General features: G+C 43.6%; 12 protein-coding genes across 12 annotated transcripts; 5 read left to right on the top strand and 7 right to left on the bottom strand.

The window, feature by feature from the left end:
- Positions 1-162: 162 nt before the first annotated feature.
- Positions 163-603, bottom strand: FYV7 (LALA0S15e01068g1_1; the record flags this gene model as incomplete). Its single annotated transcript, XM_022770877.1, has 1 exon — positions 163-603. One exon carries the CDS (start codon positions 601-603, stop codon positions 163-165), a length of 441 nt encoding a protein of 146 aa, XP_022631148.1.
- A 391-nt stretch (positions 604-994) lies between these two features.
- Positions 995-3,823, top strand: PET309 (LALA0S15e01046g1_1; the record flags this gene model as incomplete). Its single annotated transcript, XM_022770866.1, has 1 exon — positions 995-3,823. One exon carries the CDS (start codon positions 995-997, stop codon positions 3,821-3,823), a length of 2,829 nt encoding a protein of 942 aa, XP_022631147.1.
- Positions 3,824-3,976: 153 nt separating this feature from the next.
- On the bottom strand, positions 3,977-4,652 carry SPC3 (LALA0S15e01024g1_1; the record flags this gene model as incomplete). Its single annotated transcript, XM_022770855.1, has 2 exons — positions 3,977-4,424; positions 4,501-4,652. The coding sequence occupies 2 exons, from the start codon at positions 4,650-4,652 to the stop codon at positions 3,977-3,979; spliced, it is 600 nt and encodes a 199-aa protein (XP_022631146.1).
- Positions 4,653-5,056: 404 nt separating this feature from the next.
- Positions 5,057-6,577, top strand: LALA0_S15e01002g (LALA0S15e01002g1_1; the record flags this gene model as incomplete). Its single annotated transcript, XM_022770844.1, has 1 exon — positions 5,057-6,577. One exon carries the CDS (start codon positions 5,057-5,059, stop codon positions 6,575-6,577), a length of 1,521 nt encoding a protein of 506 aa, XP_022631145.1.
- Positions 6,578-6,870: 293 nt separating this feature from the next.
- On the bottom strand, positions 6,871-8,737 carry ACT1 (LALA0S15e00980g1_1; the record flags this gene model as incomplete). The annotated part of the gene is made up of 2 exons (XM_022770833.1): positions 6,871-7,988; positions 8,728-8,737. The coding sequence occupies 2 exons, from the start codon at positions 8,735-8,737 to the stop codon at positions 6,871-6,873; spliced, it is 1,128 nt and encodes a 375-aa protein (XP_022631144.1).
- A 777-nt stretch (positions 8,738-9,514) lies between these two features.
- On the top strand, positions 9,515-10,039 carry SND2 (LALA0S15e00958g1_1; the record flags this gene model as incomplete). Its single annotated transcript, XM_022770821.1, has 1 exon — positions 9,515-10,039. One exon carries the CDS (start codon positions 9,515-9,517, stop codon positions 10,037-10,039), a length of 525 nt encoding a protein of 174 aa, XP_022631143.1.
- A 234-nt stretch (positions 10,040-10,273) lies between these two features.
- On the bottom strand, positions 10,274-10,888 carry YPT1 (LALA0S15e00936g1_1; the record flags this gene model as incomplete). Its single annotated transcript, XM_022770810.1, has 1 exon — positions 10,274-10,888. One exon carries the CDS (start codon positions 10,886-10,888, stop codon positions 10,274-10,276), a length of 615 nt encoding a protein of 204 aa, XP_022631142.1.
- A 3,630-nt stretch (positions 10,889-14,518) lies between these two features.
- On the top strand, positions 14,519-16,033 carry TUB2 (LALA0S15e00914g1_1; the record flags this gene model as incomplete). The annotated part of the gene is made up of 2 exons (XM_022770799.1): positions 14,519-14,530; positions 14,696-16,033. The coding sequence occupies 2 exons, from the start codon at positions 14,519-14,521 to the stop codon at positions 16,031-16,033; spliced, it is 1,350 nt and encodes a 449-aa protein (XP_022631141.1).
- Positions 16,034-16,862: 829 nt separating this feature from the next.
- On the top strand, positions 16,863-20,747 carry RPO41 (LALA0S15e00892g1_1; the record flags this gene model as incomplete). The annotated part of the gene is made up of 1 exon (XM_022770788.1): positions 16,863-20,747. One exon carries the CDS (start codon positions 16,863-16,865, stop codon positions 20,745-20,747), a length of 3,885 nt encoding a protein of 1,294 aa, XP_022631140.1.
- Positions 20,748-20,942: 195 nt separating this feature from the next.
- On the bottom strand, positions 20,943-21,871 carry MOB2 (LALA0S15e00870g1_1; the record flags this gene model as incomplete). The annotated part of the gene is made up of 2 exons (XM_022770777.1): positions 20,943-21,774; positions 21,849-21,871. The coding sequence occupies 2 exons, from the start codon at positions 21,869-21,871 to the stop codon at positions 20,943-20,945; spliced, it is 855 nt and encodes a 284-aa protein (XP_022631139.1).
- Positions 21,872-22,171: 300 nt separating this feature from the next.
- BMT6 (LALA0S15e00848g1_1) lies at positions 22,172-23,113 on the bottom strand (the record flags this gene model as incomplete). Its single annotated transcript, XM_022770766.1, has 1 exon — positions 22,172-23,113. The coding sequence occupies one exon, from the start codon at positions 23,111-23,113 to the stop codon at positions 22,172-22,174; it is 942 nt and encodes a 313-aa protein (XP_022631138.1).
- Positions 23,114-23,551: 438 nt separating this feature from the next.
- RPL22B (LALA0S15e00826g1_1) lies at positions 23,552-24,232 on the bottom strand (the record flags this gene model as incomplete). Its single annotated transcript, XM_022770755.1, has 2 exons — positions 23,552-23,899; positions 24,221-24,232. The coding sequence occupies 2 exons, from the start codon at positions 24,230-24,232 to the stop codon at positions 23,552-23,554; spliced, it is 360 nt and encodes a 119-aa protein (XP_022631137.1).
- Between the last annotated feature and the right edge of the window lie 605 nt (positions 24,233-24,837).

Below are 24,837 nucleotides of genomic sequence, written 5' to 3'. Positions count from 1 at the left end.
GTTGTCTGCCCAAGACTAGAAAAAAAACAAATGATCCCACACAAATGATTCTATTCCTGTACAAAATACTTTGTAAATAGCCCGTATATTCAAGATAAGCTGCATGTATGTTACAAAAGAAAACAGCTTAAGCGATGAAAAATCCCATACAAATATGGAGTCCTAGCGTGTGTAAGTGTCGTCCGCTTTGATTTTGCCCAGCAGATCCTCGATTTTGGGACCCATCAAAGGTTGCCCCGAACGTGTACGTTGCGTCACTTTGGAGGATCGAAGTTCTCTTTGCTTCTCTCTTTTCTTGATATCTTCCACCCGCTCCTTCTCACGCTGTTGACGATCGATAACCTTTGCTCGTTGCTGCTTACCACGCAGTTTCTTCAGTTCTTTTTTCTCATCCACTCTTTTGTGGTTCCCCAAAGCATTTTTCTCCTTCATCTCTCTGAAGCTGAGCTTCGCTTCGCTGGCCTTTTTCTCAGGAGCCGTGAATCCCTCATCTTTCAAAGCTTTCAGGTATTCTTTCTTCAAACGGGCCTTTTTAACTAGATTTTTTTGGATTTCTCGAACCTTGTATTCCTTGGTGTATTGTTTCTCAACTCTAGGCCCCATTCTTATTTGATGTTGAAGTTATGTTTGAGCTTGTCGCGGTTACTTTCCACTGTCTATGTTAGAATATTGACGTGAGCTCTCGATGGGCTCGATGAGCGATGAGATGAGCTTGATCTTGAATAATTTTGACTTTTTTCACTCGAAAAATCAATATGGGAAAACCTACAACTTAAAGGTTTTGAACTGACAAAAAGACTATAAAAGATAGGTAAAAGAGGCTTTCTAGCAGTGGTTTGACCCAACTACAGCTGGTTCCATCCCATAGGAGTGTACGAGCGTTTTTTACAGCGGGTTTCAAGACGAATTTTGAGCTAGTATTCGGCTTCAAAATATATATTAAGTACACATCGACCTATGCACATCGCAAATCCAGCAGTTGTATTTGTGGTAGATGAATGGTTTTAAAACTAACATCCTCCTATCTTTGCCGCTGTATGGCAGCAGATTGGGCCGACGAAACCTTGGAAATGCGGCTTGCGGGCTCCCCAAAGAAGTTCAGCAAATCGTGAGCCAGCAACAGGCGCCTGCGGCGCCATTGCAGACAAAAGACTTGAATACTGTTTTGGCATTTGTGCGGGAACCAAAACAATCACTCACCATACGACAACGTGTCACTCTGATTCTGGCGCTGTATAGACGTGGGGCCCATCGGGATGTGCTAACAGTGGCTAACTCCGCACTTTTCGATTCCCACCAAAACTATAGAGAAAACGTCTCTGCAGTGGAACTGAAAAAATACTTTGCATCGCTCGTCGTGACCGGTAGGACCATGCAGCTGGCTCAAAACATGTTTCAGCTTATTCGACAGTTTTCGCTTCATAGGAAAAGTATGGTCCTGAGCGTGATTAACTCCACATTCACAAAGGCGACCCTGTGCTGTAGCTCGTCCGAATCCTTAGTCATATGGGTGAAGTTCTACAGATATCTGGAAGGACACGCAAATTTCACAAACTATGACAACGACAAAGCGTTTCTAAAGACGCTGCTTTTTTTCCTGCGATCCCGAAAACTAAACGTGAGCGCAGTTCGGGATGCGTTACAATTGATAGACAAAACTCAAGGCCCGCTTGCTGTATCTCAGTTTTCATCGACGCTGATGTATTTGACAGCTTACAATCGGGATTTCAATCTGACAGAGACGTTGTGGGACTACAAGGTCGAAAAGAGACTGCCCATTACGAGCACAGACCTAACTCAAATTTGCAAAACGTATTGTCATTTCCAAAAATTCTCGCTCGTTGACCCATTGCATGCACAATACCCTGAAGCTCACGACGATTCCCAATTCGACTACCTATTGATTGCTTACGCCAAACAACAAGACTGGCAAAGTCTACAAAATCAATTCAATGCATTATTCGGATTGGGTGAGCTGCCCAATATAGCCCACTATGGCATCGTGATGTTCTCAGTCGCAATTTTGGGTGAAAAGGAGATGGTCGACAAGCTTTACCGCCAGCTTCTAAACAGACGAATGATTCCAACCCTCCCTGTACTACAGGCCCTTCTACTTGTACATTATAAACGTGGTGATTATAAGGGTTGCTTCGAGCATTTTGAGCTTTTCAACAAGTATGGCATTAAACCCACAGCATCTACGTGTCAAATTATGCTGCGTGTGTACCGCAATCTGTGCGATATAGATGGATCGCTAAGGTTTCTCAAGAAAATGACAGATTCGGGTGTTGAGATGTCAGAAAAACATTTCGCTGCTATTATCGGGACTTGTGCGAAAACTACAAACTATGCTATTGCAGAGGAACTCTTCCAAGTCATGACAGATCACTATAATATTTACGCAACAGGAACCTCAGTTGCCGCATTAGCCCAAGTTTACATTGAAAGTGATATGCCACAGCGTGCTGTGAATCTGTTCAAAAAATACAGCGATTTACCACACCCTTTGGAGAATAGCATTGCTATCTATAACAAAGGAGCTGAGGCGTATTTGCATATGGGTCGCATCGATAAGTGCGAAAAAATCTTCGATGACATTTTGCATAAGAACATCGCGGCGGACTCTGAATTTTACACGGTGATGCTCAAGCATCTCGCTCTATTTAAAAAGGATTTCGAGACGGCTGAGAATGTTTTGCATCAACTTTTGAATCATTCGCACTTGACGGCCTCGCCATTGCACTTTGAAGTCATCATGAACGCCTATGATCAAGTTTCCAATCGTGAGGGTGTTCTCAAGCTATATCAAAAGATTTTGGATAACAATATACCCGTTAGTTCCAAGATACTATACTGCGTGATCAAGGCGACGTTCACGAAGAGGCTGAAATCCAAAGAAAACTTGACTGAAGCAATAGCATTCGTCGAGAATATCATGACTCGATCTGCCAACAGAGAACTGGACATAACTTTCGAAAAGCTTCACCCATCAGTAATGGCATGGCCAATGCGAGCAGCTGCGAAATTTCACAGTCCTATGAAGGCAATCGAACTAATGAACAAATATAATGAGTTGTTCTTCGATAAGGCCGATGTCGCTGCTGGTAACCTTGTTGTTTTAAGAAGCTTAATGGTAATGTCTGCTGAACTTCATCAATGGGACGATTTTCAAAAACTTTACGACAGATATCTGGGGAAGCTACAGTTTTACAAAAGCCAGCCCTCTGCTATCGTTCCGAACAAAAAGTTGGCATCATCACTCAGAGGTATTCTGACCTATAAAATAAGGCTACTAGTGGCCACGGATCGCGTTACGGAGATTCCTGGACTTTTGAAAGACATCGCTGCCAAAAACTTTGTTATAGACAACGACGCTTGGAACGAAGCGATTACCAATGTATTCGCCGATAGGCGAACCATTGATTACGGCATGCAGGCAGTCGATTCCAAGCTCATCCACGGTTTTAATCTCGTCCACAAGTATAGACTACTGCGGAAGAATGCTGCCACCAATACATCAACCGACCGGAACTCTTGGTTTTTGGAACAGAAACGCCAAAAGCCAGCTAGTTTCCAGCCCAGGCTCTTTTTGAAAACAGCCGTCTTTGAGAAGATTAGTCAAGCAGTGGACGCTTATCTGGGCTCTTTGGATGACATCGAAGCAGAATTGAAACGACTGACGACTCATTACAAATATTTTATGAAAAGTTACTTGATGAAACCAAGAACAAAGATCCCCGGTTGGGACAGCATCGAGTTGACACACGCACCTTACCTCTTTAAATTGAGAAATGATAAAAGGGCGCTCGACGAACCATTTTGAAAAAAAATCTTCACTTAGGTCGTCGCAGTTCCCTGTGGGAATTAGCGTTACGCAAAACTTGTAAATATGCATCCAATAGTTATGACTGCCACGGTGTTTGCTATCTGTACTAGTTGGCGAGGAAAAACCTTGAAAAACAGGAATAAAGGGACTTCAATTCGCTTCTGATTCCGTTGCTGGGCTCTTAGATTTCTTGGGAGCCACTTTACGCTCTGGAATTGTCACCAGTGTTTGACCTGTCGTTTCCCCATAGACTAAAGAGCCAATCCAAGGCTGGATGTTCCAATTTAAATGAAAAGTCAGCTCTCTTTCCGATAGCTTCTCCTCCAAATCCCAAATGGTGTACTTAGACTTCACGTTATCCAGCGTGATGTGTGCCTTGGCCTTGTCAGTTATTATGGTATCCCAGAAAGTGACTTCGCTTTTCACATCTTTCTTTAACTTCCCATTGTAAGTGGCAGTAACGTAGGCAAAGATCTGTTTGGTATTCCAATTGAAGAGCGGAGTCAAATCTGCATCCAAATCGAAAGTCAGCCGTATGTTTTCCTTGGGTTTACCGTTCACTGATCCATAATAACGGCTTGTTCTCACATTAATGTTTCTGAATGATTAACGGTTCCGAGTTAGTACAAAAACTGATACCAAATGTTCTTTAAAAACTGTTTCAAATCACTTACGGGTCCACTTTTCCGATTGAGGAGCTCAGCTCAAAAACATTGTCCCGGTAAAGCTGTGCCCAGGTTGTTGCAACAACGAACACCGCTGCGAAGATTGCAAAGCTCAATGCTTGGTTGCTTATATGCTGAAACCTCTGAGATAAGGAGAACATTGAGAAAAGGCAACGTACTCGGTCTCTAGCGGGTTTCTTGGACGTCGATAGCTCGAGCTTCGGTAAGTTTCCAGTAGGTTGGACTAAACTGATCATTAATTCACTATGGGTTCGGGTACCTAATTTTGAGATCACTTTGTCCTTACGTGTCGTTATTTGTTGTCAGAAGATGTCATTGAAAATCACTTAATAATTACGTGACACTTTCGGGCCTTTTCTGTCGCTGACACTTGGTGTCAGCGACAGAAAAGAAAAAGAGATAAAGAACGGCGAATATTGTCAAAAACGAATGACGGACGGGGACACAGAAGGTTATTGAACGAGTTGTGACTCTACTACCTTGAATTTTGATTGTTCTAGTGTTTGAGGACATAGGTTGAATGGATAGGTTTTTCTCAGCAAGTATGTGGACGACAACAACGTACAGGATCCCCCAGATCATCGCAATTTTGGCGGTGGCAGGAACCCTCCTGGGGATGGATATATCATCCATGTCAATTTTTCTGAGCTCGAAATATTTCAACGAATACTTCAAAAATCCGGGGCCCCTATCCCAAGGCCTGATGACAGGCGCGAACCCTGTAGGAGGTTTCATAGGGTGCATATTTTTTGGCGTGCTGACAGACAGAATAGGTCGTGTTGTTACATTCCAAACGGTGGCAATGACCTGGATTGTTGGTTCAGTCATTTCAGCTCTGGTCGTGAACGTGGCAATGCTTGTTGCTGGACGGATTGTGCGCGGAGTTGCGGTGGGCATGTTGTCGGTTTTGCTGCCAGTTTACATTGGAGAGGTAATTCCACAAGAGAAAAAGGGCAGGGCTACGTCCATAGTGCAATTTGCACTGACGCTCGCAATTTTAGGAACCTTTACCAGTTGCTTTCTTCTCAATTTTTTGGAAAGTCAGATCTCGTTCCGTGTTGCGTGGGGGCTAGAATTGGTCCCTGGGCTATTATTTCTTCTACTCAGCTTCAAGCTCAGCGAGTCTCCTGAATGGCTAGTATCGCATGGTGAATACGATCGTGCCCAGACTATTTTCCAATACTTCAGTAAAGACGAAATTGTAAAGACCAGCTTCACCAAAATTGATCTAGTGGAGACATATGGACATCAGCGAACAAAATACTGGGATCTTTTCCCCCCGCCACTGATAAAATACACCTTTTTCGGATTAACGATACAGATTCTGGTGCAAACATGTGGTATAAACATTTTAATGTTTTACGTGGTCTACATTTGCGAAATGATTGGTCTGCGAGGTGCTGCCAAATTGAGTGCTGCTTCCGTTCCGTATCTCATAAATGTAGTATTCACTTGCATCCCAATCTTGACCTTAGATCGTCTCCGTCGAAAGGTGGTAATTGTCTATGGCGCCATATCACTGGGATGCACTATGGCATTAATTGGTATTCTGATGGGAGCTTTAGGGAACGAAGTTTCACCAATTGAGGGCAATACTACAATCGTTTGGGAAATAACAGGTATTGCTGGTCTAATAGTCTTGGTCCTTTGTTTCCTATTCGTTGCCATATTTGCGTCAACCCTTTCCTGCTGTGCCTGGCTTTATACTAATGAAGTTCTGCCCATACCTGCGAGGTCAACGGGGATGGCACTTTGCATGGCGACTAGCTGGTTTCTAAATTCTTGTTTGACTTTTGCGGCTCCAATACTTCTCAGTAAAATCAAATGGCTTACTTTTGTTTTGTTAGGAGCTGTCACCTTGGCGTTATCCGCAATCATTGCAGCATGGTTTCCAGAAACTCGGAAATCTAATTCGTCGAACGAAAGTTCTCCAGAACGCTTTTCCGAAAAAGGTGGAAATGAGGGTATCAGTGGTGAACCAGTGTCTAAGTCCTCCTTGCCTTCTCCATTAGTTTACACGGACAACAGAATTGAATTAATTCCTGATCAGAGTCAAATGATATGACCACAGTCCTTACACTTGAATTAAACAGTCATTTTTATGTTTCTGACGCCATTTTCAACCTTTAGACTATAAACACCATCAAGTTGGACTCGGGCGTCACATTAATAACAATATTTTCTGTCAAATTCACGCTACATAGAGAAGTATATAAGTGTATTGACGTTCCTTTATCCCTATCATAAGGTGTTTTAAAATGAGACTTCACGCCAAGAAATATAAAGAAGCTGTGAAACAGCACATAAATTCCTTGATTAAGACCCCTTTTGCGTGTCCCATTACCTGTCTGAAATGGCTTAGAAACATTTTAGATGAACAATGGATGGACCACTTTCGTCGTATTCTTGCTTTGAGATCCACATCTGTTGGAAAGTGGTCAAAGAAGCCAAAATGGAACCACCAATCCAGACAGAGTACTTTCTCTCTGGAGGAGCAATGATCTTGACCTTCATGGAAGAAGGAGCCAAAGCGGTGATTTCCTTTTGCATTCTTTCAGCAATACCTGGGAACATGGTGGTACCACCAGACATGACAATGTTACCGTACAATTCCTTACGGACGTCAACGTCACACTTCATGATGGAGTTGTAAGCGGTCTGGTCGATACCGGCGGCTTCAAGACCTAGTAGACTTGGGTGGAACAAAGCTTCTGGAGCTCTGAATCTCTCGTTACCAATGGTGATGACTTGACCGTCTGGCAATTCGTAAGATTTCTCGATGGCAGAGGACTGAGCAGCGGTTTGCATTTCTTGTTCAAAGTCCAAAGCAACGTAACATAGTTTCTCCTTGATGTCACGCACGATTTCTCTTTCAGCGGTGGTAGAGAAGGAGTAACCACGTTCACTCAAGATTTTCATTAGGTAGTCGGTCATGTCTCTACCGGCCAAGTCAATTCTCAAGATACCGTGAGGCAAGGAGAAACCAGCGTAGATAGGAACAACGTGGGTGACACCATCACCAGAGTCCAAAACGATACCGGTGGTTCTACCGGACGAGTACAGGGACAAAACGGCCTGGATAGACACGTAGAAAGCTGGCACGTTGAAAGTTTCGAACAAGATCTGGGTCATCTTCTCTCTGTTGGACTTTGGGTTCATTGGAGCCTCGGTCAACAACACTGGGTGCTCTTCTGGGGCCACTCTCAGCTCGTTGTAGAAGGTATGGTGCCAGATTTTCTCCATGTCGTCCCAGTTGGTAACGATACCGTGTTCGATTGGGTAACGTAGAGTCAAGATACCTCTCTTGGACTGGGCTTCGTCACCGACGTAAGAGTCCTTTTGGCCCATACCGACCATGATACCTTGGTGTCTTGGTCTACCCACGATAGATGGGAAGACGGCACGGGGGGCGTCGTCACCGGCGAAACCGGCCTTGCACATACCGGAACCATTGTCAATAACCAAAGCGGCAACCTCTGCAGTAGGAAAAATCGGTTAGTACACGAGCGATAGTGAGCATGCAACGTGGGCAGAAGAGACATGAGAAGGGACAGCACGGTCGAAGCGCTGTTCGTACAACATGCCAGGCGAGATCTTTGACGGAGTCAGAACTTTCAACACAATCTAGTCAAGATTAGTCACCATCATGAACTGCGTTGAAGGGGTATTTCCAGCAAGCATTAGTTTAACGACAAGCTCGGCTTGCTTCACCGCTGACCTTTTGGCCTTTCCGTTATCTTATTTTTTTTACTGGTCACATGATCAAATCAACGGTAATCGAAAATTAGAATAGGGGCTCTTCAACTGTTGGTGCAGTTTTGGACAGCGATGATGAAAACGAAGCAAAAACGGAAGGATATCGATTCACGAATTGCCCTTGTTTACGGAATCGCTTTGTAAGGTCCAACGGAGTTTTCACAAGCTCTAGATCGGAAAGATCAAATCATTTTCAAAACAAGCTCGGAGAATTTTAAACCCGAAAATCTCCGATCTTGTCTGTCTTGCACAAATCACCCCCAAACGTGAGATACCAGCATCCCAAGCTCCAAAAAAACGACCAATATTGGTCCCTTTTTGTTGCCCCTAAAATCTCGATCCAAAATTTTTGGAAAAAACGCGTGTAAACATATCGAAAACCCACGCTTAAACGCGCAAATTTGGACCAAAATAGCCCTGGAAAGTCTCAATTGCCCTGAAATTACAATTTTAACATACCGGAATCCATTGTTTTGTTTATAAAAGTCTTGTTGATCGGCTTGTCCTTTATCAGACGTGTCCTGGGACGGTTTGAACAAGTGTTTGTTAGAGTGGCAACCTTTTATATAAAACATAAATGCGCCTTGCCAAAAAAAACTCAGTTTCGATCGAGCCGGGTAAGATAGGCACGTGATGAATATGAGTGTCAGTATTGGAAAAAGTGATAAGGTGTGTGAAATGGGTTTATGCGGCGTATGTTATAAACGCTTGAATGCAAATCCGTGACGGAACACATTGCTGAGGTGTGTGTGTGTGTGTGTGTGTGTGTGTGTGTGTGTGTGTGTCTGTGTGTGTGTGTGTGTGCTGTCAACGTTTGCCGATGATCAGTACCAATCTCAAGAGACTCCAGGAAGAACCAGGTTTAGATTAGTTATTTGCCCTGTATAAATATTTATTCGTGGTTCCAAAGCGACTACGTTCCCCGTACCACAAGAATACTCGCAAAACAATTTCCCGTAAAAATAGCACTTATTTCAACTTTCGCTGTCATTGTCGTTTTTCAGCGACACGGTAAGTTTTCGGGAACGTGAAAAAGCGTGTGTGCTTTCTCAGATACACTGAATATCAGCACGTCGTACATACATATCGACTAACCCTTCTGGACTGACTTCTGGTCTTCTGGTCTTCAACTTCGCTTACTTCCTTTGATTCACCTTTAATACCACCACCAATCAATAAATATCACACATGGAAAAACCGTCTTTAGTTGAGTAGACATCACAAATCTCCGCTCAAAGCATCAATTATGGCCGGAAAATCGTCTAAAAAACAGGCACAGGCCAATCTGCAGGCTTTAAAACAGCTGTACACGATTTTGGGTGCTGTTGGAGCACTGGTCTTGCTAAGACTTGTCTTCTCAAGCCGGAGACGGTGGTTTTGGATAACCCTACTCCACATACCAGCTGCCGGATGTGTTTACATGCTAGAAAAGAACGGGAGGCCCAAATATGATGCAGCAGGACACATTGTGCGAGAGGGAATGGATTTGAACCAAAAGGGTCTAACCGAATGGCTGTTTGATATCGTCTATTTGTCTTTATTAGCAGATTCGGGACTCGTTCTTTTCAACAGTTTGAAACTCTGGTACATATTTTTGCTGGTGCCCGTATATTTTGGGTACAAGATCAAGGGCTTTGCAGGTCCCATGCTTGGCGGTATGAATAATGCCAAGGCTCCAGCCCCGTCAGCTTCAGCCCCGGCGACGACCAAATCCAAGAGACAAGAAAAACGTGAAAAACAGGGCGATAAGGTGCGCTACAAATACAAGTAAATACGGAGCTGCGCCAATTGTACACATGCCTCCGTTCTCCTAGTTGCGAAAATTACACCTTATACAGAATTCAACATAGATTTCAAAAATTTTTTTTTTTTGAAAGGGACTAACTAGACACTGGCGAATGGCTATGCACCAAGAGTCATTCAGGGCCTTGATCCTTAGTCCTGTTTCTCTCCTTAAGACGCTGCAAAATAAACCACCCGTTTCTCTCTCTCTCTCTTTCTCTTTCTAACAGCAGCCGCTCGACGAGTTAGACAGGCTTTGACCCTTCAAGTTAACGCCAGCCTTGTCGTCCTTCTTGGTCGAATCTTTGTGCTGCTGAGCCATGCTGTCTTTGATCTGCTTTGCCATGGTCAAGAACGCTTCCTCCACGTTGGACGAATCCAATGCCGATGTCTCCAAGAATGGGATCTGCAGCGAGTCTGCAAATTCCTTTGCCACGTCATATTCCACAACTCTCTTGTCCTGTAAGTCACTCTTGTTTCCTACCATCAATTTCAACACTCCAGCGGTCGCGTACCGGTCTATTTCTTGCAACCACATTTTCACGTCATTGAATGAATCTTGGTCTGTCACATCGTAAACAATAATGATACCGTGTGCGCCTCTATAGTAAGACGAAGTGATTGTTCTGAACCTTTCCTGGCCCGCTGTATCCCAAATTTGTAGTTTTACTGTCTTGCCATCCAGTTCCACAGTCTTGATTTTGAAATCAACCCCAATAGTCGAAATGTAATCGTTGGTGTAGGTGTCATCAGAAAACCTCAACAACAAGCACGATTTACCGACTCCCGAGTCTCCGATCAGCAAAAGCTTGAATAAGTAGTCATATTCGCTATTCATGGTGTAGGTATAGGCCGTCTCACAAACTTTATTGCCTGCAGTTTGTGCGCTATTTGCACTTGTTAGAAGATGTTGGTTGTGGTGAGAGAGCAGGGGTCAAATTCGATCAAGTTCGAGTTTTAGATGTCTTCGTTAGAGGTGATGATATTTGCACTATTTGAAACCTACTAGGTTAAAATAGTGAGCTTAAAAGTCGAAGAAGATACCGAATATGTAGGATTACAACTGAGGAGTGATCTGGATTTGATGGTGCAGATTATTTGACCATGTGTAGTTTTTCCAAATTCTGATTTGGTGGCTCTTAAGGCTTATAGGTGAGGACTATGTAAAAGAAGCAGAAATCGACAAAAAAATTGCTAAACAAGATCTTAGTTTTCTTATAAGCTTATTTGTTGATTGTCCAGCATGGTTACGAACAGCAATTGCCGTCTTAGTTTACATACTTGCGACATGGTTACAGTAAAACTCACTTTTATCACTTTGCACCGGGTTTGTCGCTGACACAAGAGTCACGTGCGAAAGACAGTATAAGATATACTCTACAACATCAGACCACTGATCGATGAGTTCGCAGTCCGGGTTTCAGTTAGGGCTTCGCGAAGCTTTGAGCCATCGAATTATTGTTTCCAGAAAGCAATGTCTCTTCAGCTTTTTGGTTGTCGCTCCATCGAAACTGTAATTTTAACAATTTTACCGTTGTGTCAGTAATCCAGTAACAGTTCTGACACACAACACCTCAAAAACGAACCGTTGATAGAGAAAGTGAGAAAAAAGTTTAGTCTATCAAGCTCGAGAAAACGTTGCGGTGCTGATCTTGGATTTAGTTGGTTTGCGATTGGAGGCTGCCACTAACAAAGTCTGAAACGGTTCAAAGTTAACGGTTATAATTTAGCGCAAGATTAGTATTACAAACACCCTTTAAAGTATATTGTTCAAGCTTTTTAGCTGCAAGATATGGACTTTTCATAATTTTGAGGATCAGAGTGAATCTTTGCAGTGTCTTGGTACGATAACCGTTCCGCGCCCGTGATGATGACTTTAGCAAATAACAAAGGGGATTGAACAATCGAAAGCCTCAGAAATCAGCTGTGTTCGACGAAGGCTCAATGAGGGTTCAAGTGTCCCAGATCAGCTGTTCGCTTGTGCGTTTAACTTTCTCTAGGCTGGTCACTACTCATTGCTCGCGATCGCATTTGTTTGAAAGGTATGAACTGAGAAATGCCTGAAATGACGAGACCACTGTAGACGGTCAATTCGACCAGGAACCACTCCATGCTATTGATGCCGTGGTTATTGAACAACTAGTAACTTGTAGCTCCCCCGGTTCCTGTAGTGTGACGTCTGATCACGTGCTTGTGATCATTCTGCATCGACTCAGACGCTGGATACGACAAGGATATCTGATGTAATTTATACTCCTGGAGACGAATGACAACTTGTTTCAAAACCAGCTGCAAAACTCAGTGGGTTTCGTCAAACAATTGTCATGCCAGTGGTTACAGTGACAAGCTCTTAAATTATCGTTAAGAATGACATGTCACGTGACACTTGGCTTATTTGAACAACATCTCGAAAAGGGCAGAGTTCTTGAGGGCAAATCGAGACCCACGTTTGAAGTTCTATGCAAGCGGTACACAAGAGCTTCACCATCTTTGATGCGCGATAAAGAATCATATCGACATTTTGAATAGACTTATTTCTGGCACGCACACTATTAAGTCCGCAGAAAATGCGGGGAACCAAAAAGTGGAGGACCAAAAATTCAAACTAAGAGCAGTGGCTCTCTATTACATATTGCACGGGTTATCACCACTTGGCTCTGCCATCCTAGTACCAACTCTTCTGCTTCAACAAGAGGTCACGTGAGCACTTTTATCACTTTATTCCTTTTCGACAGCTGTCGTCTCGAAACGCGAAGTTCTCTCCCCTCCCTCAAAGGCACTGGTATTTCTCTTGGGAACCAACATTCTGCAATTGAAGATTCCATAATTTAACTGCAATGCTAGTAGCCATCTCAACTCTTCAAAACTAATCGCTGGCGCTCAATTGTTTAGAAATGCTAATAGTCATTATTACTAGTTGCTGACCGCTGGCGCTCTGAACTTTTGAGCTGAAGTTAATACAGTGCCCGAAACATTTACAAGTGATCACTGTCGTTCTCAAGTGTTCAACTATACTAATGTTCTTCACTTCGATTTACAATTGATCGCTGTCGCTCTCAATTGCTCAACTACCGGCCACATCGGTGCGTAAAGACTGACGAGCAGCGTCAGCGGGTAGCATTTGGGTCTAATCATCCACAAGATCTTTTACTTTTGATGTTTGTTAAATTAGGAACCTTATATCTTAATCTGGGCTGTTTCCCTTCAGACTATTCACCTCATCGCGCATAGTCTTATTAAAGGTTGAGTAATACTGCAAGCGTCCTGATCTGTTCCAGCTCAAACTACCAAGAATTGAAAACGAAACACGGGATGAGGACAGATGACAGAGCTCTCGGATAAGTATGCTCTTGAAACACCATTCGCCAAATAAACGATATACTAGCGAACAGGGAGTTCAACACAAACGGCCATGCTTCGTCCGATAGTAATTCTTGCTGATCGAAGCTGTTCTGTGGCGAAAACCAGTGACCCAGAGGTTGAAGTACTATTGGCCCAGGTAGTGTTATAGTGGTTATGGCCAGGAGTGTACTTGAACAATTGACTGCACACGCTTTGAAATGTTGATTACAGAGCTTGGAATATTCATTACTGATCACTGATGCTGTTGATTGCTTAGGTGTGCTGATAGCCATCATGGCTGTTCACAATTGAGAGCGTCAGTAGAGCGTCAGTGATCAATTGTTCAACAATGCTCAAAGCTCCGATATTCACAACTGGTCGCTGACGCTCTCTGCTATACTAACAATAATTTTCCTGACGCCCTCAATTGTTCAGGTATGCTAATAGCCATTTCTAATAATCACAATTGAGCGCCGGCGCCCTCAATTTTTCAACAATTCTAAGAGCCCTTATTTATCAGTGACGCTCTCAATCCTTCAACTACACCTCCAGGTATTATTATCAATCACAACTGAGAGCGTCAGCGATCAATTGTGAATGGTGGTGATGGCTATTAGTATTAGTATAGTAGAATATCTGATTGCTGACGCTCTCAGTTGTGCAATTGTGCTTATAGTATTCACGTTATTCACACCTGATCGCTGATGCTCTCAGTTGTTCGACTATGGTACTAGCCTTCACTGTCATTCCCAATTGATAGTTTACGCTCTCAATTGTTAAATTGCGCTTACAATACTCACGTCATTCACAACTGATCACTGATGCTCTCAGCTGTTCAACTGTACTTCTAGCCATCGCTGTCGTTCACAACTGATCGCTGACGCTCTCTCTCACTTGTTCAACTATACTACCAGTCCTCTATTATCACTTTCCATTTATGTGTCGTCCTCTCAGCGTTACCCTACCCAATGTTAAGATCCGGAAAAATGTAAACACAAAATTCCTACCGGTGCTAATAAGGTGGGATTCCAATCAAGATCCTAAACTAAACAGTTGATCATCGAAACGAGATCTTTTAGTGCTACAAAGAGCTCATTGATCGACTAGAAACAGCTTCCAGGACTTCATGAGAGAAATCGTATGTCTTTACAAACTGTGTCGAAAAAAATTCGGTTTAAAACAAGCCAATTTTGAGACCTGTTACGTGTATTTTTTTTGAGACGCGTTGATTTCGAACAGCATCCGTTGATGGTTCATTCAGCTTAAGAAGGTTTTACTAACGGGGAATAACTTATCTTTGTAGATCCATATATCGACGGGCCAGTGTGGTAACCAGATCGGTGCGGCGTTTTGGGAAACTATTTGTGGCGAACATGGTCTTGATTTCAACGGAAATTATCATGGTTTAGACGATATACAAAAAGCGCGTTTAAACGTGTATTTCAACGAAGCTTCTTCCGGAAAATGGGTTCCTCGTTCCGTCAACGTGGATTTGGAACCAGGCACAATCGATGCGGTACGGAACTCGCGTATCGGAAATCTGTTCAGACCAGATAACCACATTTTTGGCCAATCTTCTGCCGGTAATGTGTGGGCCAAGGGCCACTACACAGAAGGTGCAGAGCTTGTAGACTCCGTGATGGACGTGGTGCGTCGTGAGGCTGAAGGATGTGACTCGTTGCAGGGCTTCCAAATCACACATTCGCTAGGTGGTGGTACTGGATCCGGTATGGGTACGTTGCTGATTTCCAAGATCAGAGAAGAATTTCCTGACCGTATGATGGCTACATTTTCCGTGGTCCCATCGCCCAAAACTTCAGACACCGTTGTAGAACCCTACAATGCCACTTTGTCTGTGCACCAGCTCGTGGAACACTCTGACGAAACATTCTGTATCGACAATGAAGCGCTATACGATATTTGTCAAAGAACTCTGAAACTAAGCCAGCCTTCCTACAGCGATCTGAATCATTTGGTGTCGTCTGTGATGTCTGGTGTTACCACATCGCTACGTTATCCAGGTCAATTGAACTCGGACTTGAGAAAATTGGCAGTCAACTTGGTCCCATTCCCTCGTTTGCATTTCTTCATGGTCGGTTACGCTCCGCTAACATCCATTGGATCCCAATCTTTCAGATCTCTAACAGTTCCAGAGCTAACGCAACAGATGTTCGACGCCAAGAACATGATGGCTGCTTCAGACCCAAGAAACGGTAGATACTTGACTGTTGCGGCGTTCTTTAGAGGTAAAGTGTCCGTGAAAGAAGTAGAGGATGAAATGCACAAGGTACAAACGCGTAACTCTTCGTATTTCGTGGAATGGATTCCTAACAATGTACAAACTGCTGTGTGTTCTGTTGCACCTAAGGATCTCGACATGGCCGCAACGTTTATCGGTAACTCTACGTCTATTCAGGAGCTGTTCAAGAGAGTCGGTGACCAATTCGGTGCTATGTTCAGAAGAAAGGCGTTTTTGCATTGGTACACCAGCGAGGGTATGGAAGAAATTGAGTTTTCTGAAGCCGAGTCGAACATGAACGATCTCGTTAGCGAATACCAGCAATACCAAGAAGCTACAGTGGAGGACGACGAAGAGATCGAATACGCTGACGAGCAACCAATACCCGAAAACTTCGAGTAATGTCCCCCCACACCCCAAAAAAAAGACAGGTTGCCAGGAGCCACCACTCTGAAGTCGTCAGTCATTTGAATACATAAGGAGATGGCGGAAACCTTCGAAAAGTGACAAAGAGACGACAAATGTTTTATGCTTTTCTCGATACCCTCACACGCCCATCTCACCCAACCGATATTCAAGGTTTTCCAATTTTTGGAGAGCTGAACATATCAAACCATACACAAAACAACCTCGCTCAAGCTCCCTGAAATTGTCCTTTTTTTTGACCCAACCTTCCTTGCACTTCCATCAGCGTGTTCAAATGATTTCCACTACGACTCTCCATCTCCATCACAACCGTAACTACACAAGCTAAAGTTTGCCAAGCTGGCAGCGACTGCCTTATTATCTTCTATAATATAATTTTGATTTTGGAATCTTCGCGCTGAACGCAAGTCCATCTATATAGTTTCGGAAAAGCTTCATACCCAAATTCTATTATACTCAGTATCAAAGGCGTGACGTGGGTGCGTCAATATGTGTTTCAATTGACATTTTTGAGCCCTACGAAGTACGCTATTTGACCTGTTATAATCTCAAAATTCAACCAATGAATTGACCATCAAATAGTGCACTAAATGAACAATAAAGGCCTCGAAATTAGCTACTCTTTCATCTCTTTCTTACTTTCCTTCATGGCGCTGTCGCTGTCATCGAAAATTTTATATAATATTGGTAAAAAAGTAAGATGAACTACTCGATGTGATGCGATGAGCTCATCTCAACTTTTAAAAATAAGGACAATCAGACACAAGGCGGTTTTGTTAAGCCGATTTGAATAGCTCAACTCAAGATGCTACGCTATTCGAGCATATGTCGTCGATCTCACGGCTCAAACCGGATAATACGCCAACTAAGACCTCTTTCAGGAACGGTTTTCTTGCAAAAACCGTCTATGGACTCTTTTGGGATGGATAACCGTGCAACCAGCGAAGATATTGGGTTTTTGAAATCTTCAGTAGTGTCTACAGCTCCGGGATTCACAACTTTCGATAACGCCCAAGCGGCTGCTCAAGCAGGTGAGACCCGAAATATTATGAACCTGTGGTCGCTGCTAGAGGCCTGTCTTCACTCTGGCTACATGGATCGTGCATTCTCAATATTGAAGTCTCTGTACGGTCTCAAATCGCACCGAGCCTCCTTCATAGACGACTACAACAAGTTTCTGGCTAAATTTGCCGAAAAAGCTGACGACTTGAAAGCGGTCGATAAAAAACTGTTCGATGACCTCCAAAAATCGTTCCCAACTGTGGACTATAATGACAAAACCCTTGCGATTCTGATTCACAACGCTATCAGACTTTCAGATTCCCAAGAGACTCGTCTAAAGCATTGCAGAACATACCTAAGAATGGCGGTAAGCGGGTGTAGAGGCATCCTGAGCAACGTCGAGGTATTGACTGTACAAGATTACCGGTGTCTGATAAACGAACTTGAACTTATAGAACTGAATGACTTGCCCGCTGATTTGACTCCACTGGTGGTCGCTAACAACCTCTCCCCGGAAAACAACGAAGAACCAAGACGAACCGCAGGCGGAACCGATGGATCGATGATACCACAAACTCAGGAAACTACGAAACCGGCATTTCAGGAACAAGTCAAGGCTATACCCAAGAATGCGGACGATTTGTTGGCTGTAGACACCATCGGTATGAAAGTAGTACGACACACTTTACTTGGGCTAACCCTTACAGATGAACAAAGAAAGCAGATCAAGGAATTCAATTTTGAAAGTGCGTCCAACCTTTTGAATTTCGAAAACGGCCAGGACAACATAGATTTTTTCGAGATTCACAAGAACTTGAAGACAGAAGAAGAAAGAGAGGCATTTGCAAAGGCCTTAGACGAATTTAATCAAGATAGGCAGCTTCAATTGGAGCACAGAGCAACCGATGCAGCAAAAGAACGTTGGAAACACGATTTTGAGGAAGCTAAGGCAAGGGGAGACTTGTCTATACAAAAGAAGCTGAATGTCAAATTGTGGGAGTGGTTTAATCAGATGTTACCACTCGTGAAGGAAGAAGTTAAGCGATGCGCTGAAGTTGCAAGTGACTCAGTGCAAGAGGGAACTCTTTCTGCCAAGGAAAAAAAGCAAAATAAGGCGAGACAGGACTATGGACCTTATTTGACTCTTGTGGATGCGGAGAAAATGTGTGTTATCACGATCTTGGAACTTTTGAAATTGAACTCTACTGGAGGTGTGATGGAAGGGATGCGGACTGCTAGAGCAGTTATCTCTGTTGGGAAAGCAATCGAAATGGAATTCAGAGCCGAACTTTTACTGAAAAATGAATCTTACGTTTTCAAAGATATCAACAAGAAGTCGCACGAGTTCAAGTTACTAGTGCAGCGCGCTAGGAACACTTTCCGTTCCATGAAAATTGAGGAATCCAAAATATTGTGGCCGCAAGAATCTCGTGCTAAGATTGGCTCCATATTGATTTCGATGTTGATTCATGTCGCAAGAGTGAGGGTCGAAGGTGTTGACCCTGTTACTCAGGAGAAAATCCAAGGTGAAGCTCCAGCTTTTTCTCATGGGTACCAATATCATAACGGTTCCAAGTTAGGTGTTCTCAAAATACACAGAAGTCTTGTGCATCAGCTGAATGGCGAGCGCTTAGTTGCCGCTGTTCAACCTCAGTTGCTCCCCATGCTAGTTAAACCAAGACCGTGGAAGAGTTGGAATTCTGGTGGATACTTTTACACTCAGTCAACACTTATCAGATCAAAGGAATCTCCAGAACAAGTCGCGTACCTAAAAGCTGTGTCTGATTCAGGTGCGATCGACAACGTTTATCACGGATTAAATGTTCTAGGCGAAACTCCTTGGACAGTAAATCGTAAGATGTTCGATATTATGTCGCATGTATGGAACACAGGCAAGGCTTTTCTCGATATCCCTGGCAATCAGAGCAAGCTCATTCTGACACCTCAACCACCCAGAGATGCGGATCCATCAATCCATAGAAAGTGGAAGCTTAAGAATAAAGAGCTCGCAAATGAGTTTTCAAGTGGGAGATCAGCGCGCTGTGATGCTAACTACAAGTTGGAGATTGCTAGAGCATTTCTTGGCGAAAAATTCTACTTCCCTCATAACCTAGACTTCCGTGGTCGTGCTTACCCATTGTCGCCTCATTTCAACCATCTAGGCAATGATATGAGCAGAGGCCTTATGATTTTCTGGAACGGGAAAAGGCTAGAGTCGACAGGTTTGAAATGGCTGAAGGTCCATCTTTCTAATCTTTTTGGATTTGATAAGGCACCTCTCGATGAGCGTGTAACTTTCACGGAAAGCCATCTAGAAGACATTAAAGATTCGGCAGAAAATCCATTGGATGGGAAGGGCTGGTGGAAGCAGGCAGACAAACCTTGGCAAGCTCTCGCTACCTGTATGGAGTTGAACGAAGCTTTGAAGTTGGACAATCCATGCGATTTTATCTCCCACGTTCCTGTGCACCAAGACGGAACTTGCAATGGCTTGCAGCATTACGCTGCGCTCGGAGGTGATGTAGAAGGCGCGAAGCAGGTAAACTTGATGCCTAGTGACAGACCTCAAGATGTCTACTCACATGTTGCGAAACTGGTCGTAGCAAGATTGGAAGCAGCCGCGGCCAAAGGCGATGAGAATGCTGAGCTTCTGAAGACCATGATCAAACGTAAAGTTGTCAAGCAAACTGTCATGACCAATGTCTATGGTGTGACGTACATCGGTGCCACCCATCAGATCGAAAAGCAACTATCCAATGTGTTTGATGATTACAAGCGTTCTTACGAGATGTCAAAGTACTTGACAAAGCACGTATTTGCCTCCGTTAGAGAATTGTTCGAGGGTGCACATTTAATTCAAGACTGGCTTGGGGATTGTGCCAAAAGGATTTCGAAATCTATAAGGCTGGACATCGATGAAAAGACTTTCAAGAACGGTAATAAACCTGACTTTATGTCATCTGTCATCTGGACTACGCCCTTGGGACTGCCTATAGTTCAACCATACCGTGAAAGCGGCAAAAGACAGGTGGTGACTAATCTTCAAACAGTTTTCATAAGCGATCCGTTTGCGGTTAATCCTATCAATGCCAGAAGGCAAAAAGCAGGATTTCCTCCAAACTTCATCCACTCACTGGATGCATCACACATGCTTCTTTCCGCCCTTAAATGTGGAGAAAAAGGCTTGGATTTCGCTGCTGTTCACGACTCCTACTGGACCCACGCGAGTGATATCGACACAATGAACGTACTTTTGAGGGAACAGTTCATCAAGTTGCATGAAGTTGACCTCATCGAGAGGCTGAAAAACGAATTTGACGAACGCTATAGGAACTACCTGCAGATCATAAAGATTGACAAGACTTCAGACGTAGCTGCGAAAATTGTCGAACTAAGAAGGAAGCTTTCGCAAAAGCTCGGTCGTCAATTCACACTAGCGGATGAAATTTATATGGAAAAGAAGCGCATCGAATTGCTCGAATCCGAGGAACCCAGTGAAAACGCAGAAGGTGCGGAAATGACAACTACGGTATCGCTTCTCGGCGAGATCGAAGATATTGGAGCGCTAGAAAAATCAGGCGATTCCAGCGGCATAATGGTTTTGGCGCCCCTGAAACTACCCCAGATTCCCCCAAAGGGAAACTTTGATGTCAGAGAACTTGAAAACAGCAAATACTTCTTTTCTTGAGGGAAACTTCCGTCAAGGTCCAAAAACTTGCATATCGTATTTGCTGTCGTGTCGAGGACTCTGTTTTGATAAAAAAAAACTCCTGTACATAAAGACCCGACCTTTTCATTTCATTGAACATACTTTTATAAAAAAAACCCCATGCATATATCACATCTTAGACGGAATTCTGCTTCTCTCGTGCTTCTCTCCTTCTCAGATGATCTTACCCTGTTTTTCAAGGTTTTCTATCAATGGCTCCAGCGGGCTCATGTCTCTCCGATCTATCAGGTTGTACTCCTTCGCAAAACTCACAAAATGGGCGAACAATGAGTTCCAATGCGCCTCCAGCGACAGATGTATGATTTTGTCGAAGTGATGGTGGTACATATGTGCAAAGATTCTGAACATTTGAACCATTATCCTTTGGATATCTTGAACAAAATTAGGCGGGAAAGAGAAACCGTTCTGTGTGGGGAAGAGTGTTTGATCTGAGACTTTATTATTGATCCAGGTCAAGGCGAGATCGATGTATTGGCCCGCCGGCAGCGAAACTTGTCTGCTGTTAGCGTCAAGCCACATATAATCGGTATGTGGGCCGGCATTCATGGTTGGATAAGCGTCTGCCGTAACGTACTCGGCCACAATTCCATAAAAGAGGTTAAGATTGGTGAAAAATTCAAAAACATTCAGAGCTACCCACTCGCCTAAATCCACGTATTTCGGAAGTTGCACTATAGTTTTGAAGGAACCTTTGACCAAAGCCGTTCTGACGAAGGGCTCACTTAAAAATAGTGCTTGCTGAGTCTTTGGACTTTCGCGTACTGCCGGTGAAGTAGTAGTGCCATTAGGTTGAAAACCTTGATTTTGAAGGTTCCCACTATTATGGGAACTCGCAGATTGCCTGACGGGCGACGCCTGCATTTGCATCTGACGCAACGAAAGCTTTGAATTGCTGCCATGAGAGTTGGTGTAAACGGAATTCACAGGTGTGGCAGATGTGCCTCCATTCTGGCTCTTATTCTTCTTGTTGCTTCTGCCAAACCCTCTGTTTTTAACGATATGAAACGTTAGTCGAAAATGCAACATTTTGGCTTGTAAAGGCTCGGTTGGAAAACTTACTTGAAGGTGTTGAAAAACGACATCAATGGCCGTATACTATGGTGATAATCAGTTGGTAAAGACGCTCTTTAAGGTATGGTTTGGTCTGTTAGTTTACACAGCAGTCGTTTCATTGATGATCTGAACATATTGAAAAATACAGACGTATAGTATGATATCGATTAAGTACACGTCACGTGGAAGATCTAGAGATGTCTTGCCATGAGCACGATCCAGACCAACCAGCATGTCGTCTAGCCGTTTATATTCCAGTCCTGATACCTTCTGATGCTACATGGATCAATAACAATTTTTTTTAGTTATCAAATTCCACCTTCTTGCTTTCACTTCTTCCGGTACAGTCTGTAGAAAAAACGCATATTTTCCACCTTCAGAGGATAGTCTACATCGTCCTTGGCACGGTACCATAACGAATCGTGCTCTTGAACTAGTTCCCAAGCACCGGTATCTTCTTGGCCCCTTTTACCCAGTAGTAGCGTGTCGACAAGAAACTGAATAGGAAACTTCTTGGTGCCCACGGTTATATGAGAAAAGCTGCCGGCGCTCTCGACGATCAATAAATGGCAGCCCGACTTGCATTGATTGCTGAGCAGTTGAAAAAATCGAATGCTTTCAGCCTTTGCAGCCGTGAATAGCTCGTTTGTGGTGAACAGTAGTGTTATCAGATTGAGTGTCGGCAAATTCAAATCTGAGGAGGTCGCTTGTAGGACATCTTTTTTCAGAAATTGGATTTGCAAATCGTTGGCATGGTCGAACAGCCATGTCTTGGAGATGCTTTCCTTCAGTTTCTCCACTTCTGCACTCCAGTCCGCTAGATCGACTAATGTGACTTTGAGAGTTTTGTTTTCCACTTGAGCGCTAGTCGAGTACTTAGAGTTAAAGTCCACAGAGGGTACAAATATGCTGCTGATACTTATCAGCTCACCTCCTGCACCGCCCCCAATGCACAAAATTTCGCTCTCATCAGACTTCTGGATCACAGCTCGAACGGCGTCCAAATGGCAAAAAAGTGAGCTGTACGCAATTGCCCGAGAAGGAGACCACCGACAGCAATAAGCAGTTCGCTTCTCTGCTGTATCAAAAGCAGCCGAGTAGTTTCTGTTAAACAGCTCTGATTTTACAAGTTGAATATCATCGCTAAGAATTTGGCGATCATCACGATACAACTGTTGATCGAAAGTAACTTTGAACAGGTCCAGTATATCCTGTGGCGATAGGCTTAGCTCATTGTGAAACGGGAGTGTCTTCAGGTCATTTTTGACCATGTTCGAAAATGCGTTTTTCAGCTCATCGCTTAGAGATGGAAAATTGGCATGCCTGATATCTTCATTTAGTACCTTACATGACAAGACGTAAAACTAGAGCAGTGTTTGGCAAGGTCTATAGGACCCAAACTGTAGGAATTTGGGATTTCATTAAATCCAGCAATCAGCGTCACTCGGATGTTCCTTAAGAGCGTTTTAACTATACACTCGATTAGTATACACGAAGCTAATTAAGTAGCCGAAAAGATTCAAGTCATGGATAAACGGTTTGAGTCAAACGACGCCAACCAGACCCTTACCTTGAAGCCCAATGCCATGTCGAAACATGCAAAACAAACACATCCGATTAAAAGTCGAGACAGAGAAGAAACGAAGAGATTAAGTACTTAGAGATTGAAGTCAAGTTACCACAACGTCGACCATACCCCGTTGATGCATTTACTCTTCGTCTTCCTCGTCCTCTGGAGTGACTTGGTAGAAGGCCAATTTGTACTCGTTGGTTCTCACCGAGATGACTCTGATCCAGTCTCTCAATTGGTTCTTCTTCAAGTACTTCTTGGTTAGGTACTTCAAGTACTTACCGGAGAATTTGGCGGTGGAGACAACGGTCACAACAGAGTCGTTCTGCTCCACAGACACAGCGTTGCCCAAGTTACCCAAGTGACCGTCAACCTTGATGTGGTCGATCAAGTACTTAGCGTAGTTGGCTGGGACGAACACGGAACCCTCAGTTGGGGCAGAAACGTCGACAGTGAAGGTCTTGGTGATCTTTTGCTTTCTGGTGGTCTAAAAAGATAGCAAGATTCGGTTAGTAAAAAAGCGGACGCCATCAAAATGTGCCAGTTACCAAATCAACGTGCCTACTGCTATTAACAATTACAATGTGGTAGTTTTCCCTCCATGTAAATAATTAACAAACAGCAAAGCCTCTCAATTCTCCCACACGGAAACTCGAGTCGATTCAACTCAACTCGTGAATCGAATGCTTGAAAGTTCTTTGAAGCCGCAGCTTCTCGGAAATGTCCCACAAGTAATGTTTAAAGCAGCGGCACCCACTTATTTGATACCGTTCGAATCGCATAATAATCCTCCTTATTTGTCACATACAGATGGAGCCATTTTTGTCTGAGTTGTGCTTGAGTGTGATCGGAATCTGAAGGTACCAATATGTTAAGAGCTGTCTTCGAAGTGTAGTTCTTGAGTAGCTTTGGCTGCCCTGGCGCTTGCTCCATGGGCAGTGGAAAATTCCAGGACACTTTTTGCGTGGGTTGTTAAAAGTAGACTACCTGAAGATCCTGTAACACGAGTTAAACACAATGTCGAAAGTCTAATTTTTGTAAAGAGGTCTGGGTGTTGAAATTCAATTTCTCACAAAACAGTCACAAGCAAGCAACAGCAGTGTTACAGATCAGCGATACGACAGCGAAACGACAGCGACAGATGGCAGCCCTGGGTTGAACGCTATGCGAGCGAATGAAGAGGCCACGATGTTGCTGGGAGAGTAATTAATGAAGCGAGTCTAGTGTTAGGCTCTCGAACTTGTGGACGGAATGAAGGGAAGTGCAGACAGTAAGAGGATCGCACCTGGATGATTTTGGCCATTCTTGAAGAATTTCAAGACTACATCGATGGAATACAAACACCGGATATTGTTTGCATTCTAGGCTTCGAGATCCTCGAAAAACTAGTGATCGTCATCTTTGACACTACGAAATATCACTTTT

The sequence above is a fragment of the Lachancea lanzarotensis genome, scaffold LALA0S15 (genome assembly GCF_000938715.1).
Source record: "Lachancea lanzarotensis genome assembly LALA0, scaffold LALA0S15, whole genome shotgun sequence".
Taxonomy (NCBI): domain Eukaryota; kingdom Fungi; phylum Ascomycota; class Saccharomycetes; order Saccharomycetales; family Saccharomycetaceae; genus Lachancea; species Lachancea lanzarotensis.
The sequence above is the reverse complement of the archived record's forward strand: the minus strand, read 5'-3'. Positions and strand labels throughout refer to the sequence as shown.